General features: G+C 42.6%; 1 protein-coding gene across 2 annotated transcripts in view; it reads right to left on the bottom strand.

Moving 5' to 3' along the window:
* PROS1 (protein S) overlaps positions 1-18,583 on the bottom strand; it is a 61,103-nt gene that overhangs the window by 10,999 nt on the left and 31,521 nt on the right. For both annotated transcript variants that reach the window (XM_059720511.1, XM_059720512.1), the window contains exons 8-14: positions 16,205-16,326; positions 12,172-12,290; positions 8,238-8,427; positions 6,290-6,457; positions 5,044-5,212; positions 3,040-3,188; positions 1,994-2,216 (exon numbers count right to left, since the gene is read on the bottom strand). In XM_059720511.1, the coding sequence (XP_059576494.1) occupies positions 1,994-2,216; positions 3,040-3,188; positions 5,044-5,212; positions 6,290-6,457; positions 8,238-8,427; positions 12,172-12,290; positions 16,205-16,326 (1,140 nt within the window). The remainder of the gene's footprint in view (positions 1-1,993; positions 2,217-3,039; positions 3,189-5,043; positions 5,213-6,289; positions 6,458-8,237; positions 8,428-12,171; positions 12,291-16,204; positions 16,327-18,583) is intronic.

The raw sequence follows: 18,583 nt of genomic DNA, 5'->3' as shown, positions 1-18,583 counted from the left end.
TTGTTTACTTCAGAACATCTATATTTTCATTAAACATACTTTGAACTTTATAATTTTATGTTCTTCATCTGATTTCTGCTAGTACAAGGTTTCCCAGTGTTCCCAGAAACCTTTTCAGGGATCAACTCAAAGGAGTTGTAAATAAATTAGCATTTCCCAATGTTTACTACCATATTGTAGCTGAAAACAGTTTAAATCTGTATTTTTCAGAACAGGATATTACTGGTACCTTAAGAACACGGGGAAGAAGGGCAGAAACATTGAGACCGCTGTGAGGAAAAAGCTGCCAGATGCTGCTTTTTTATTGCTAATAACTGTACAATTTCCCAAAGCATGGCAATACCTAGTACAATTTTTCAGTTTTACAAAGTAGGGGAAGCAGTGAAGGATAATACAGGCTCAAAAGCCAATAGAAATATGTGATTTAAATCAACATCTAATTTTGAAGACTAGCACACAGGCAAAGTGTAAGAACTATTTTAAACATTACTTAGATGATTACTAAGAAGCATTACTTAGTTCATCAGTATCTTTCTTCAAAAAAGGCTTTTAGGTGCTAATTTCTTGTTTAGCATTTAGTATAATTCTCTGTTGAGCTTTATTTATTTATAAGTATTGGTTTTACCTCTTCATGTAGAGCTGCATACTGTGATCGCAAGTAAAGCTCACAGCAACAACTTTTACTGAAGCATTTGACCCAGAGACCGCCAAAAGGGGTGGGCCACCCAGGCCATGGCCTGACCAACATTTAGCACAGCAATTCAAACACAGCCCCGCTCCCTTTCTGCCTCCATCCCTTCCATGCACAGTGGCAGCTGCAGTCTGCCACCCATAGCCAATGCGCCAATGCGCTGGAGCAGGGCCTGACACACTGGCTACAGGAGGCTGTCACTCTTCCCTCCTGGCAGGGCTGCGGGCAGCAGAGCATGGCTACCACTCTGCGTGAGGGAGGGAAGGAGGCAGGGAGCACGGCTATGTTTGAACCACCGTGCTAAATGTTGGTTGGGCCATGGGCCAGGTGGCACATCCCATTCTGTAGCCTTGGATTTGACCTCACTAAACATCAACTTGAATAAAACCCATCTGCTGTGTTGCTGGTAAGTGTGTTTGATTTCCAAGCCATCACAAGCCCATTCCAAAGTCAAGACAAATGCCTTACTCTCTACTTGTGACAAATGCCTCACTCCTTTTATGCCTAAATCCTATATTATATTTCTAGCCTAATTATCAGGATGTATATGTGATACATCCTTGGGAATGGCCAGTGGAGAACAGATTGCTTTCTCATTTCCCCCACACACATCCAGGTTGAAATACCATCTATAGTGCATATTTGCCTACTTAGGTAGGTTAGTTGAACTAGTCAATAGGAGGCAGCACTAGATCCTCTGGCCCCACCTGACCACTCTTCATTGCCTTGCAGGGAACCCATGAACAGCTAGTCTTCATGCCACATGAAGAGCATGGCCCCCACTTTCTCCACTCAGGCACAAGAACTGTGCTAAAACCAGGGAGGAAGGGGCTAGATTTTGCCCATTCTAGATAGAAATCCATTCAAAGCTGTTGTCAGACTTCTGGGTCTTAAAAAGCTAAGATTTTCTCTGCTCCTTTTAGTGACTTTAAATAGGGGATATCAAAAAGCTTTACTAGCAATAGTTTAGCCTCCTCATTTTGGGTTATTTTGACTCTTTCTAAAGCCGCTGCAGTTCCTTGAGCCTGCCAGCTGATGTCACTTCAGGAATGCTAAACAATCATTTATCTTTTCACAGGGATAGGTGCCAGAGGGTCGCTTCCAAAATTAGGCCTTGGGGAAGAAACTTCTGCTGCGCCATAAAGCTGGCCCACTAATGCTGCTATTGAACTGTCAGTCTCCATTAAAACAAAAGCTTTACAGACTGACTCTCAAATACAAAGTAAAAAAGTAGGGTTTTTTAAGCTGGGAAGGCCAAGTAAAACCAATTCATTCCAACTGATGTTAAGAAATGAAATTCACCTGGAAGACCACCTAAGTAGGTGTAAACAGCAACAGCTCCTCTCATTGCTTGATCCAGGATAGACAGCTCTTGCTCTGAATTTGTTACATCTGTTTGTGAATCAACTGTCAGTTCAATCTGCTGTTTGCTTGCACTGAATCCTACCAGTGTCCTTCTGGTAGTGCAAAATCTCTTAGATTCCAGCCGGGCAATAATGATATTCCCAACAGTCACAACGATGGCCTGTGCGGCAGAATACAAAATACTTCACATACAATCCTGGCATGTATTTCGTTTAGTTTTGGGGCCTTTTGTGTTACGAAGTAAAAATTATAGGAAATATGGGGACCAAGATTTTTCAAAATAGATGCTGGAGGTCTGTTGCTGCCACTTGTATATTTTTATATCTGACAATCTACTTTAACATTTCTGGAAGGAAATCCTGGCCCCACTGAAGTTGAAGTTTCTTCCATTGTTTTCAATGCAGGCAGAATATCATTCTTTGTTCCCTAATTTAGGCAGTTACAAGAAACAAACAAAAAATGAATTGCTTGAAGGCACATGAAAACATGCACTGTCTTGTCATGTGTTCCTTCCTGTAGGCAGGAACACCAGGAAATTCAAGGACAGCAAGACCAGCTGGAATTAACAGGACATGTGCTGACATCATCATATCATTCGCTTTGCTTGTGTGTTGTACCCCTTCTTTCTCCCTCCTTGTGTCTTCCCTGTCTATATAGAGTATAAGCTCCTTAGGGCACATACAGCCTACTGTATGACACTTAATAAATGGGGTAGCATTCTTGGTTGACTCTTTAGCACTCCTCTAATTGCTGCTTAATAAGAATTAATAATAATATCTTTTTAATGCTGTCTATGTGTTCTGAACTCTTTGAGCACTTCAGAAACAACTGAAACAGCTTTGCAACACCCCTATTATTTTGAATAATGACTGTTAGACCTAACTGGCAGGCAGAGAATCAAGGAAGGGATTCTCTTTCATTATGTTGACTTTTTAGGAGATGGATCTCTAGCCCAAAGTTGTTTTGATAACTTCTAAGATCACCTGTGAGTTGGGGGAGCTGGAGTCCACGATAGACAAAGCAAGAGGCACTGATTCACCAGAAACCAAGGCAAACATGACCCCAGTGCCTTTGGATGGGCGAATGTTCAGGGCTACATTTATAACCCACTCTCCAGTGTTAGTATCATTGTCTGGTTTTAGAAAAAAAAAGAGCAAATTAATGAATTGTGAAAATATCCTTATTCATCAACCAATGCTATTATTTTTTATTAGCATTGTTCCTCTCTTTAATCTATAACCCCACTATGAAAAATAAGCTTAATCTGCAATGAAAAGGTGAACTTTGTCTTACTACTTACATGCACGCACATATATGTATGAGAATACAATATACAGTATTGGGGTGGGGGGAGTGAGACAATAGTAAGACAAAGTGACCTTTATATAGGGAGAGGTGGCAGAAATAAAAAGAGGCATTCCAGAAGCCAAAAAGGAAAAACCTGGAAAAACTGATAGTTCACTCATAAAACTTGGCTACCATGAAAAACATCAATAACTCAAACTTACGCATTTTAAAATTGCACACCCAAGTAGCCCTGCTATTCAATGGATACTACTTGCTTGAGTAGTATGCTGGTATTTAATTTTGATGCATTCAAGCTAGGACAGTGTTGGTACAAACCCCCAAGAATGCATTTACATGAAAAATCTAAAGGGGACTTCTAACTATCGGAGAAGTGAGGTTCTGGAACAGCCTACCAGCAGATGTGAGTGGGCCAAACATAACAACTACTGTATTTGTTTTAAAATGGAGGTTGATCAGCATATGAAAGAGATTATGGTGTGCTTCCTGTGATAATATGGAGCTGGACTTAATAACCCAGGAGGTCTTTCACAACACTGTATAGGGCAGAATTCTATTTCCCTTTGTGCACCTACATGCCAGTTTTCTAACTTGGGACTTTTGGCACTTACCCCTGTATTAGGGACATGAAAACCTTTGCATGAAGACTGAGCATGTATAGCAAACAACATACTGGCTGGACAAGCACAGATGGAGAGCAGTGCAGTAGAGCAGTCCAGGGCCCTCTCCGATTCAGGGGCAGCAGACATGTCACTGAGTCACACACTCTCTAGCTTATCCTCTTCTACCTGGCCCCGCACTTTCCCGTCTTGGCTGCCAGGTCAGGAGCCAGATTCAAAAGCAGCACAGGAGAAGCGGGGGCTGGATACTGGCTGAGCTGCAGTGAAATGGCTAGAGCACTGTCCTGGGAAGTCTGAGAAAAACAGGTTAAAACCCACTCTGGGCAAGCAGGCCTAAAACCTGAATCTCCCATTTCCTAGGCAAGTGCCCTAACCACTCAGGTGCTGAGGCTGAATCACAGGAGGATTCTGTTCCATCTAACACCCATTAGTCATGGATTTCTAACCGGTTACATTTTCCTGACATGCATCTAGAATGGAGAGGCATACATTCCCATCAAATGTATAGCCAACTGCACAGGGTTAGTATATGCCTTTGTGCCCACAGTGCAGGGATAACAACATGGCAACTTTTGTGTATGTGACAAAAACACCATTTATGCAGTTAGAAAACTACCATTTAGCTGAACAAAGGGAAATGGCATTCTGCTCTATGCTCCCATGTTTTTGTTTGCTCAGGGATGGGATACTTGAATACAAGAACTACCTGTTTTAAAATGTTACATTAATGCTACATCATGCTACTTAAATCATAATCATCTCCTAACTGTACCTTTCTCTAAAGTAATTTTGTATGATTCTCTTTCATAGTTCGAACTACTCACATTGACAAACCTGGAGCAGAGACAGATGGAAAGAATCTGTTTAATCCTCTCCACCCCTTGCAAGTGTCCCTACTTGAGAAATTAAGCTGAGATGCATGGGACTGAAAGCTATCCTCCTACTTAAGTTAGTGGGGTACTTGTTCAAATCAAGAGCATGTGACTGAGCTCATTACTCTCTTCTGTTCTGATACATTAGTTCAGCTTAAAGACGTGTTGCAAAAGGCTGAAAAATACTTACTATAGTTTATATGAAACTTTGCCACTCCAGTGCCAGGGTAGTAGGATCCTTTCCCCACAGATGGTAAACAGCGTTTGATTTGTGTTTTTTTAATAACTTCTGTTAAGCCTAAATGTCCCTGACTCATCAGATTCAAGGCCCGGGCACACCCATCTATGCGAGGGTTAATCTGCAGAAGAGTTATAGTAGTGTGTGTTGCATTCAGATTTGTTCTAGAAACAGTGTTAATCAATGGAGTGTGAGTTACTTTACATAACAACATATTTATTGACAGACAGTCAACCATAGCCATATTGATGGTATAGGTTTATAACACTGATACTGAACCCAAATATTTCTAGGAACATTTCACATTAGGTGAAAGGCCATTTACAGAGAAGCTTTTAAATGTTGTGTAGCTTTACCTTTTTTCCTTTCCCTTTCCCACTTAGAGCAAAAATGGACTTTAAAAAGAGATTCAAATATTGGCATCTATCTTATTTTAGTGGATTGGTGGCAGGTTTTTAAATGGAAATTATTCTATAGCATTGATTTGCAAGATCCTGGATAGAAACTCCAGATATGAAGGAGAGATACAATATGGGCAATGGAGGCTTTTCTCTTCTTGAGACAAAAGCAAAGTTTGGATTCCAGAGCCCATTCACTTATTGCTTTTCTGCCAAGCTTGTGACTGCTGGGCTGTGGGATGAGCAGCAAGGAGCTGGTGCACCCAGAATAAGTTTGAGCTCTTGAGAACGGAGAGATGAAGGAACCATGCCTCACCCTCCCACCCCCTCACCCCCCTGCTACAAGCTGGGTTGGATAGGGCATGGGCAGAGCAAAAGTAAAATATCTCTGTGCTTTCTTCACTCTTGCACACATACTCAGACTGAGCCAATTTACTAGCAAGAGAGGGAACATCTGTAAAATGCATAAGTGGTCCTGTTACTTCAGGACTCTAGATTTAAAAAATATATAGGTTATAATCCTGCACTACCCCTGCCTTCCCGCCCCCCTCCGACCCTGCATGCATCAGATAACACAAGAGGCAGTTCACTACTGTGATTCTATAATGAAACCCTAACAATGTGCCCAGTGCAAAGTGAGTACAAAGTGTTGATGCATACTCATTTTCAAAGTAAAACAATCAATATACCTTTTTTCATTTTATACATACATTCCTCCCTTTGTGTCCCCAGTTGGTAAACACATTATTTGGAGAAACAAACAATAATATTAATAGGCATAATTATTATTTTCTAGTTACCTGCTTAATGAGGGTGTTGCCCACTTTGGGAGGTAACCCTGCAACATACACCTTGATTTCCAGTGAACCATTTATTTGTTTAAAAAGATTCCCAGGGCTCTTAATACTCATCACTGCTTCCCTTGCTATTTTAACACAGATACTGTGTTCTAGTTCTTCCACTGAGATCTAGAATTAAAAATAAATATACATCCATATATGGTTGGAGATTACTTAATATAGTTTATTAAAAAATAACACTGTTTAAATTCATTCTAGTGTGTTCATGACTTGCAGTAGGTCTTTAAAATTTGAAACAGAGACATTTCTAAGGGAAAGGAGCTGTCTTTTGCTTTCTTTCAGAAAACCTGTTCACTGTTCATTGAAATAAGAGCTATTGAAAATCACAGTTTTTTAGTTTGTACTGCACTTAAAAGGCTTTGCTAAGAGCTTGCTTCTCAAATTGCCCAATATTCTGTCTATACTGAAAGTGGTCCTTTTCTTCTGTTATCACAGACACTTCCCATCACATTATCCTTTGTTCTAGGGAAGAAAAATGTATGGCATGGAAACCAAGACCCAGTGAACACCAAGCATGCAATTTCTACTGTGTAGTTTTGATTATTCTGGCCCTTCAAAACCCTTTCACTCAAGCAGCACCTGCTACTACACTGAAAGGTTACACAAAATGGAAACAGAGTCCAGATATGCAACGCATTTACATGATTTATCTGTACACCCTTTCAGAATCTGTCAAATCTTCGTTACTCAGCCCTGGTATCTGTAAGCTGGATTACTTGTGGGTACGTAACCTCCTCTTCCATGTGTTGTTCACCTTCCTCTATGCTTACAAAGGAAAATGGCATATATTTGCTGCCAGTCAGCAGTAGTTAAACCCTTAGGATATGTCTTCATCGATATTTAGGATCAACCTAAAGCTGCCCTAAGCCAACCCAAGTCATGTGAGCCTGTTAATATCATACCTTGCAGCCCTCACTAAGCCATCCACATTGTGCCACTTATGTATAAATCAAAATCTTTGAAAATATCCTTCTGCAGACCTGTCTCCTTTTTTGTCTGTCTCTATTTAAGAGAAGAGGGGAAAGGATATGGAGTGAGAAGCACCTGAAGACAAGAAGAAAGAATTGTGGGTAGCTCTGGGTAGACTTCCTACACTCCAGATCTGCATGCACAGGTGGAATCCAAACATAATGCAGGAAGAGGTGGGCTATGAGATGAATGGGAGAGAATTTGATCTCACCCCTAGAAATTTGGCATAACTTCCAAAATTGGGCTGAAGATCAAACAAAACATATATAATATATTTTATTAGTGGGTATGGCTTTCTGGAAGACCCTAATTATCAATGAGACATAAACTTAGTAGCAAAGGCAATTCTAAAATCCTGGGTTCAAACCTGCTGATGATACCTGAGGCCATTTCATATAAAATGACTTGGGTTTTTTTCTATAATACTCAGGCAAATGTACACAAATGTACATTAAAAGTATCTTATTAAGTTTTCAAAGTGTGCAAAAATTAGGAAATTCCAAAACGAATGAAGCCCATTTAAACTGCAGTTCTGTTATTTAAGTCTTGAGTAGATGCCTTTGACTTCACAACCTTAATGTATTTTCCCTGAATGTAACAGATTTATTAAAGAGACCCTATTTGTGTTAATTCCTCTTGACTTCACTGGGAGTAGAAGAGACCCCAAGCCCTGAGGCAAGTATCACTGAAAAAGAAAGTCTTAAGATTTTCTTTTGTTAGGACACAACAAGCCTTCATTTGATCAAGCTGTACTGGATAGTGTGGAATAAAAATAGTTGTGTGTTAGAATAACTGTGCTACCATCCACTTGTGTCAAGGTAAATGTATTTACAGAAGTAGGCAGTAGCACTACTGCATAGGTATGAACACCAGACAGAAATCTTGTACTGGAGGGGAGGGTGGGGAGAAGCCAACTTACTGTTTGCCACACACCATCATTAATGGCTTTGCCACCACTTGTTACTTTTGTTCCATGTTCATTCTTGAATTGAATCTCAATCTTTCCATCCCGAAGTGCAAGCAAGAACCATCCTGTGTTGTTGGAGGATTCAGCATATAGTATAACACCCTCATTGTCATATGTCCGGAAATCAAATTCTGCTGAAAATCTGAGTGGTGGGAGAGGAATCACAGTAAAGAGAAAAGGACAGATGAGGTACTGAAGAACTAAGTGTGATATGTTAATAACTTAGTTACACAGACATGTATTAGTCTTCAGAAGGCACTGCATTTGAGCAGGTAGAATGGCTGCAGGCTGTTAGTCACAGGCACAACCCAGCAGTTATGGAAACTTGTTAATCTGAATCCAGAGAAAAAGTTCAATTTTTTTATTCAAGGCATTGGATTTGAAGGATTTGGGGGTTCAATTCTCATGAGCTTCCCATATGACCAACTCACTTTGTCTCACTTCTCCTATTTACAAAACAGGGTTAAGACTCTCCTACTTTTACAAGGGTGCTAGAGGAAGAAAATCAACAGAATAGTGAGCAAGTCCAGAGAAAATTCTACAGTATCCTCCATGAATGTGCTTAGCTAACATTGGCTTTGTAAATGTGTTTTGTTTTTTTTAATTCAGAAAACTGGGCCAATTTATTCTCTGTCTGGGTGAGAGTTGGATGATCAAACATGTACCAGTATTATTACTTATATTACAGCAGTGCTTAGAGATCCTATGCTGCTCCATCACCAAAAGCTTTTAACCTAAATAAACAGGAGAGATAAAGGGTGGGAGGGGAAAACAAAGATACAGGGAGGCAAGGTGAAAGTCATATAACAAGTCAGTGGCAGAATAAGAAGGGCTAGGATTATATAGGGTGATATCATTTACTGGACCAACTGAATAGCTGGGATAGTGTTAAACAAGTTTCCAAATGCAAAACCCTCTTCATTAGGTCTGTGGAGTAAAAGTCAGCACAACATTAGGGCTGTGTGAAGCTTCAGTCACTGATTTGTTTCAGCGGAGATTCAGCCCAATTCGGTGGCTGAATCTTCGAATCCAAATCAAATCAGGAGACCCTTTAATCTCTCCGACTCGAATCGGAACCCTCCAAATCAGCTGAGAGAGATTCGGAAAGATTCAGCGATTCGGACATAAATACAGCTTTAAATGTTTTTTCTACATACCTCAAGGTAGCAGGCAACTCGTGAATGCTGCGATGCTGGGGCGGATGGAGCGTCCCACCGGAGCACCGGGGCGTCTCCAGCATGCTCGGCAGCAGACCCAGAAGTAGACCAGAAGCACTTCCAGTCCACTTCCGGGTAATACTGCCCATTTCACACACCCCTACACAGCACAGACTTTACCCCAACTATGCAGATGGTCCAATAAAATATATCACCCTAAGAAATCCTTGCCTCTTGCAAAATTCCTAGACCATCATGGCTACAAAATCACTCTAACACTAGAATAAGAAAGAGAATTGCTGCCCTAACTCCATATCCAGTTCTTTATTGTCAAGATTACACTGACTTTCAAATACAGTCCTAAAGAATCTTCTTATTTGAAATCTATAAATAACTATCTATGACCTTTGCCAAGGTCTGAAAGTGCCTTAAAATCTTCCAGGAGAAATTAAATCCAGGTCAACATTGATTCAGAACACAAGGATAGACAGTATTTCAATACAGGTATCTCAATACTTATGTTTTTTCTAAAGATTCTGAGGAATTAAAAACCAAGAATTTAACCACTTCTCTTATTGCTGTCTTTGAAATTGCTGAACCTGCAAGTCAGAGAGAACACCGCATTTTCAGCTTCCACCCTTAAGAAGTTCTAGCACAATAAAGAGGACACTAATATTAGTAATTGCTCTAGGATGCTGACAAGTGAAGAGTAAATACTACAAGCTGATATGGAATTGAAACAAGTTATTATACTTCACTAGTGTATTAGAACATTTTGAGGGACAATTAACTTTTTCAATCATTTGTGTACAGCATGCTATAATTTGCGGTCTCTAGCTAAGAATAGCAGAAGCATCATCCAAGACCAAAGCATTGTGATAAAGAACTTTAATCTCTATCTTGCTTTATTTGCTATGAAATCATGGGACTTTTTCCTAGGTCTTTGACTAAAAAAGGAATTGCAGCACTTTAGAAATAAGCTTATTTAAATTTCGCCTGCTGAAGGCAGTGTTTAGAGCCTTACAAGTGTAGAACTCGTGGTTGGGGTTCTTCAGGGCAGAATTTGAGTCAGATGCAAGACTGGCCCATTAGTATCTTTTTCTACATCTGCTACTTTTTCCCCTACAAGGTCTTTCTCTTCCTTACAGAGGGGCAGCAAGCTTCTTTTGGGGTATATCTATAGAGCACAGTATCTGAAGCACAGGACTCAAAGGTGCAGGGATACTACCTTGGATACAGCACCAAGCTAATGTGTATCACTTGTCATGCTCTAACTGTTACATGTGCATGGTCCCATAGCAATACAAGTGTAGCAAAACCACTCCAGATATAATACTCTTCATTCAGGGTTGGATCTTGTCTCGGTGCTGAAGGAATATACCACGTTCACTTAAATCCAAGACAACCATCCCCCTCCTCCCCCCCATTCAACATGGGCTAAAAAAAATCCCTTGTTTTAGATTCAAGTATGGCAAACAGCTGCTGTAGGTCTGGAATGGACCAGGGTGGTTCATGTGGCAGGCAAGGGGTATGTGGAATGGGGGGACGGTGCAAGGGAAGGGGGCACATGGTGCAGGGGAGTGCGAGGGAAGGGGGCTAGCATTTCAAGAAGGAGCATGGGGAAGGGGGCTGCAGTGCAGGGAGGGGAGCATGGAAGAAAGGACAGCAGGGGGGCATGGGGGAAGGGACACATGGAGTGATGAGGACATGGGGGAAATTTGGGGAAAAGGACGCATGGAGTGAGGGGAGCACCGGAAAGAGGTGCAGGGAAGGGGCACAAAGTGCAGGGGGAGCATGGAAAAAGGGCAGCAGGAGGGAACTCGGAGAAGGAGTGCAGAGTGGTGACGGGAGATACTGCAGTGGCCTTGACCCAGCCTGGAGCCTGGAGATGCCACTACTGCCTAGACCAGTGGGGTGCTTTATGCTCCTGGTGGAGACAAAGCTGGAGCAGCTGCAAAGGTAAAGGGAGGGGGGAGGGCAGACAGTAGAGGGTGACAAGCAGGGTTCGAATTACGGGGGAGCTCGGGGGGGGGGATGAGCCCTCCCATAAGAGATGAGAGCCCCCTTGTCACTACTTTCCCTGTGGCAGGGGTGGGGGGGAAGAATTTAAGAGGAACCTCCAATAACTCTATACATGGAAACTTAAAACAGATTTATAATTTTCCATATCTAGAATCTAATAACTGGGGAGTCATCTTAAATTCAGGGTTCTCTTGGACTTGGGTAAACATGGTGATATGCTCACATCAAGACTTTAGTGCAGTGTGGTGCATACAGCCCACACCAAGGGGTTCCCTGCTCACCGACTGACTGCAGTTCTGCACTAGTCAGCTGCTACTGCCTCTTGTCCAATAGAAAGTGCTCTTTAACAGTTCATTTAGCTAATAAGTATCTAGATAAAAGGTGTCTCAGTCATACTATATTAGGAATTTGCTGGTCTCCCTATATTAAAAGACTGCCTTAGGGATACAGTATGATCAGTAAGTGATGCTGTAAACTGACTCCAGGCAATTACTCTTCCTGTCATTTCAAATGACTTCAGTTCCACTAAGTGCCAGTGATATCAATTCAGCCATTCTCCACGCTATAAAGATGTCTTATCTGGTCCTGAGGAGATGATGGTAAGAATTACGCATTCAATGCTGAACATTTCTGTCACCCTCTGAAAACTTTATGGAAACAAATGTCTGTAACTTTCATGCATACTTTTATTGTTGGCAAAGGCTCACCTGCTGGCATTTGGCAATTTAAACCTTAAATGCAGAACAGCATTTTCTGTTGTTTGCTCTGCCAGGTAAAGCAATTGATAATTCGGCTCAAGGTTCAGCGGGAGGCAAACTGGAACAGCCTGGAAATAATGGGTAAAGGGAAAACAGCATGCTCTAATTTTCTACAGTGATATATCACAAAAGAACTCTAGTTCTTGTTGATTTTAGCTAGTTTCATTTTTGAATAATTCATTTTTCATAACTGATCACTATTGCACTTAAAAAATGTGATGCCTCAAAACAAATTAAACTATGTTGTTGCTGTTCTGAAAAAATTAATTACTGAATATGATCAAGCAGAGGGGGCCTTTGGTAGGTCTTGCTGGAGTATAGATTGTGTATGCCTTCACTGCATCTGATAGAGAAAAGAGTGTCCCTGAGTTGGACAGGGTGACATGGAACCAGAGGACAAGAAGATGGTGTTGATGTGAGGGTCCTGCTTCCACAAAGATAGTTTCCTTTGGCTGCAAGGAAGGAAGAAGCAGGAGCTGCAGCTCAGCATTTCTCAGATGGGTGGACCAATGGGGGATGGTGACTGCCAGAGGGGAATAGGGCAAAAGGTAGGTAGGGCCACAACAGCCCTCTCTGCTTCCCATCCCTCCCCTTTGCCCAGTAACTCCCTGAAGGAACATGATGACACAATGAGTTCCAGACTTTGGCATGCACTGGTAGGATCCAAAATGTGAAAACAGGTACTGCTACAGCCTCCTGCAATACCCTTTTTGCCTGAGCTAAACTTGCTGACTGTCACCAGCATCTCCAGGCTTTATTGGCACCTTGGAGGCTGACTTCAAGTTACTGCTATCTGATTTCAATTCTATAGCTGCAATAAGGTGCATCTTACATTTAGACCTCCTTTCTATGTCTCTTATACATGGGAAAATATGGGCAGGTTGTGACACAGGTTTTAATAGAGGCAAACTCAGATACAAAGGCTGGCCATGCAAATCAGGAGTAGGCCTCCAGTCTAAAACCAGAGCACTTCCTTTCTCTCACTAGGATTCTAGCACATAATTTATACTAAGACACATGGTTGTATTGAGCTTGGGGGTGCATGAACTCTAAAACACCTACAATGTTAGAGAGGGGGGTTGGTTCAATAAGAAGCATGCTTTCCTTGGAGGTCAAAGTGAATCAATATACAAGCACAGTGTTAATGCTTGTAAAAAGGAATCTTCTCAGGACAGATGTAAAATTGAAGTCATAACCACTTGTGGCAATGAATGATTCCATGACTATAAAATTGTGGCTGGTGCCCTGGTTAAAATCAGAGTTCGGTACCAGTATTTACATTCTACCTACAGAAATTCCCTGCTGCCTTAATTAAGGGAGGTTATTTATTTTCTGGGCTACACTGCTGAAAAGTATTACTGTGTATGCGATTTATGAATGGTTTCTGTAATTCAGGAGTGATGATCCTAGTATTCAAAAACAATGTAATATTTTGAGTGACATCAGTTTAAACAGATAGGATGTTATGAACAGATTTCTGCTATCCAATATGCACTGCTGCTTTTCTGTCTCTTGTCATGTCACAATTAGTATTAGATGTAAAAGGATAATCAGAAGTTTTATTTTGGGACCAAACCTCTTCTTTTCAATCACATAGTAGACTAAGGTCCCTGCCAGATGTGCAGGTAAAGGTGCAATGGGATTTGATGTGTGATCCACATGTGTATGGCAGGAGCCATGATTGTGGGATCACACATCAGATCCCATTAAGCCTTATTGCCAGTGCAAGGAGAGCCAGGGATCATAATCCCAGGTTCCCCCTGCACCAGCATGTAGCAAGCTCTCACAGTGGATCCCTGTCAGCTGATCCGGGCTCCCAGGTGTGGGGCCACACCCAGTCACACATTCAATTAATGGTGTCACAGGAACGAGTCACAAAGTTACTACACATTTTTTGTATAATAACTTTGTGGCTTATTCCTTGTTTTATGATGCCATAAATTCCTTTAATATGTGGCTGGGTTACAACTTAAGATGTAATTAGTTGGTTAATCATGCCTTAGGTGTAACGTGTGGCAGGGGCCTAAGTCCCACACAGCTGTGGCAGAACCAGCAGCTGCAATGTGCTACAGCAGGGGTATCAAACTCATCTAGCTCTGTGGGCTGGATGAATGGCGTGGGGCTTACCCCACAGGCCAGATTGGGCCCGTGGATTCCTCTCTCTCCTATGCTGGATACAGTAGCCATAGTGCCTACTCCGGTTAGTCCGGGACTGCACTGCATGTGGTGCCCACTCCAGCCAGGCTGGGAACTGCCCTGCAACACTTGCTCCAGACTGGCCAGAGCAGGCCCCATGTGTGGCACAGTGGACCCAGCCATGGGTTTTGGATCCAGCATGATGAGGGGAGTGCCAGACTGGCCAGGACAGGTGCCGTATACAGTACAGAATCCAGAGTGGGAGCCATGTGCAGCACTTATCCTCAGTCCTGCACATCAGGCCAGTCCAGTGTGTGCTGTGTGTGTCATATGGGTCAACTTGAGACCCAGGGCCAGCAGCAGGAGCCAAATGATGAGGTACCACTGGCCAGATGCAATCTGTGGGCTATCTCTGTCACCCCTATGCTACAGTACACATTAGACATGTTGCATTTAGATATTCTGACTTATTAAAGTTCCATTTCTTAAAATGTCTTGATCTTACACCATGTTCATGATAGTCATTCCACTGACTATAATGGAGTTATTCCTGAATTAAAGTAGCATAAGAAGTCTGCCCTTAAATGATGAATTATATATTGGATATTTGGATTCCAGTTGAAAATACCTGCCACTAGCTTGTAAATATTGGCTCAGACTCTTAGGGCACCATTACACATGCCAGATATCTGCTCCAACACGTGCTGATTCATGTTAGTTCAAGTGCGCCCTGCTGCAATTTTCAAGTGCAGGATGCTGAATACATGTGACACTGTGGGCGCTTTAATTAGAGCAGCTCCTGGAACCGCTCTAATTAAAGTGCCCCCCTCCACCTCAGACCATGTGTATAGATGCCCTTTCTGTTCATGCATCTCTTCATGAGGGCTAATAAACCTCTCACACACAGCAATAGGAGTCATGCTTTATAGAGAAACCAAGGACAGACTTCCCACTTTATTATCAACAGGAAATGGCTTTGCTCCCCATGTTGCCTAAGTATTAAATTGTAGTAAGTACAAAACAAGTTCTGGTAAATATGTGCTGATACAATATCAGGCTTTGATCTGGAAATATTTAAGCCCCTCTACTTCCTATGGTGTCAACGACTGTTTTGGAGGGAAGCTGTTTGAACACCCTTACAAGTCCCAACCTGCCCAGCTCCTGCCAAAATAATATAAAGAAAACAATTAACAAAGAAAGGTTTCTGCTGAAATGTTCTACAGTCCTGCTGTTTCTGGCACTAACAAGTATAAATCTTAAAATTCTTTTGTTTCCTAAAAAAAGCTTATTTTGGAAGTGAATTGAGTTTTCAGCATTTGGTTAAACCACATGGTCAACACTTAGTACTTTCTTCTACAGCTATGGAAACTGGGACCAGACAAAACAGTCAACTCATACCACTCAAGCTCAGCTCAAGTCTGAAGTAATTCTGTGGGACTGGGTAGGAAGAGGTTCTCACAGCAAGAAAACACCTTGAAAATGTGCGATACCATTTTCCAAACCATAATTCCAACCCCTAGGGATGCCTAAACCAAAAAGGGCCTACTTTCTTCCTTTAGAAAAGGGATTTGGGGTCATTTTGGGAGAGTGGGGTTGCAGGAAGCTGAGGCAAGTGCCCTGCATGGCCCAAATTCTGTTGAAATACTCATGAGCTGAATTGCTGTGTCTGCTTTGTGGAATGATGCCACAGTGCCGCTGCCTCCAGTGTTTTGCCAGCATTCTGAAATTGGCATGAATTATCTTAGTATTTTTTCTAATCTAGTTCATCCTGTGATCAAGAAACCACCACTTCTGTGGCCCCACAGTGAGACTTGCCTCACAACTTTCACCTCTCAGGCAGTTTTACCTCACAAGTCTTCATGTCTTGAGAGAGCTTGAACCCTTTATGACCATCACAATGGCAGGTATAACTTCCTTCGTAATTTACACACATTTGAGCACAAATGTTTTCAGCACATTCGTCCACATCTGCAGTGAAAGAGAAAAGTTACATGAGACTTAGGCTGAGCATTCACTTCACGCAAGTCCTAAAGCCAGATACATTAAGCTAACTGAGTAAGGAGCAAGGATAGTTCTTTACTGGAATGTGAACCCAGTCTGTGATATGTTTTTGAATACATTATGACAAGTAGTTTTCTTGCTAGCTTTTCACCTGATACCTCTGAATGGCAAAGCCTGCCAATGAAAAGGGGTGACATACCAAGATGATTTAAGTAAGTTGAAAATCATGGCTTAATCTTACAGAAGTAATGCAGAGAAAATGTATTTTTTACAAATCCAAAAAGATGCACTTTCACTTCCTTTGCAGATATTTTGTTATCTGAAAGGGAAGACCCATCCCCCCAGGAACCTGAGCCCACAGATGTTACTGCTGAGGAAGCTATTAGAAAGCAATCTGTAGACAATGACAGCGTGGCATGTGTAGACAAAACGGGGGTTTACTTCACCCTAACTTGAAGCAGTGGGTTTTTAAAAACACCACTTCAATTTAGGGTGAAGTAAACCCTCGTGTTGTGTACACCCATGTCTTACCTGCCTCTCCGGCGGCAGAGTGGAGGGTGAGCTGGCAGCAGGCAAAGTGGTCCCTGGCCTGCAGTGGGAGCTGGTGTTTCCCTCCATAGCAGCAGCACCCCTTTCCTCCCCCCAGGCAGCACTCACCCACAGGTACCCGGCTCGGGTGGTCCCAGGGGACACCGCAGCCATGGAAGGAAGGACCAGGTCCCCGCACAGCTCAGGTAGGCAGACACGCTCGGGGGGGATCAGGCTCGCTGCTTCTTTTTTTTTTTCAGTGAAGCCTGCCTTCCCAAGCTGATGCCAGGCTACCTGCACAGCCCGAGCCACTCCTCAGAGATGTTTTAGTTTGCTGCACCCCAAAGTCATTTAAGGCGTATTACTCCACCAAATGTGTTACAGCGGCTGGAATTCATGCGCAATACGCCGCCAATGCGTGCAAGCACCAACACCATTAAAGCGGTGCAAAAGCATTTAACCTGCTTTAAAGTGTCATGTACCCATGCCACTCATTTCATCTACACATTCCCATGAGCACCAACATAAAGAAACTCCTGTAGACACAGCAGGAGTAGGAGCAGAGGAACCTGGACAAATTCCTTAAATGGGAGACTATGGAAAAGAAGCTGGAACTGGAACTCAAGGAATGCTTCTTCAAAACAGTCTTAGGTCTCAACATCCACAAGACCTGGGCAGGTAACTAACTGTGAAGGCTTCTCAGCAAGCACTAGTCTCTATGTAAAGGTAGGTTTCCGTGTAATCTGCAGTGCATGCCCAAGTGCACAGCTTCTTGCAGCAAACAGGTCCCCTCCATAAGAGCTTAATAATAAGGAACAGGGAATTCTGCTACTCTTTGTTCCTCCATTATCTGCAATGCCCTGCCACAGATTATGATCTGAAGCTGTTGATAGTTCCCTGATAACAGTAGCAAACCCAGGAACAGGGCAAGCCCACCCCCACTTTGGTTGTGCTACACGTACAGTGAGCTCTGAGCTCGTTGCCCAGCATGGGCTCCTGCTGGAGCTTGGCATGACCAGTAGCTCTGAGCTCACGAGCTGGTCAGGGTGAGACACTGATGCTGCTGTTGGCCTTTTCCCTTCCCTACCCCCCTCACCGCTAAGTTCAGCAGCAGGGGAAAGGAGGTGATATGGTGGCAGTAGCACTTACCCCTTGGGCATTGAAGCCATGCAAAAACAGGGGCTCCAGCCAGATCCTGCACTGACAACTCATGTGACATCCAGCCAAAATGGGACGTGACTGTCCCACTGCATCCTTTCTGGACCCACCCCAGCCTGGGAGATAGCTTCTACAATGCCAAGGTACTAACAATCCCTTTTTTTCCTGTCAGCCATGTAGCACAAGAAGAGGAGGAGTAAAACACAAGAGGGTTACTACATGCAGCAGATGCACCACTCCTGCAAGGCTGAATCGGGTCATAATTTTTCACATATTAGTTTCCAAAATTGGCTTTGTTCAGTAGTTAAAAAGCAGTTACTTCTTGTTAGCGGTCAAATGAACAGACTGTGGTCTGAAATTTGTCCTTGGAGAGACCTCTAAATTGAATAAGATTCTGTGGTTTGTGCTAAGCACTTGTCCACTTAATTGTAAGGGAAGAGAAACTGCAGCTATGCCAAAGATTTTATTAGACCATGTAAAAACAGCAGGTATTCCCCACGAGCCAACTAAATGGCACCCTATGTCCCAAAATAAGCAG

This window comes from Alligator mississippiensis, chromosome 1, assembly GCF_030867095.1.
Source record: "Alligator mississippiensis isolate rAllMis1 chromosome 1, rAllMis1, whole genome shotgun sequence".
NCBI lineage: Eukaryota > Metazoa > Chordata > Crocodylia > Alligatoridae > Alligator > Alligator mississippiensis.
This window is presented reverse-complemented; position numbering and strand designations above follow the sequence as displayed.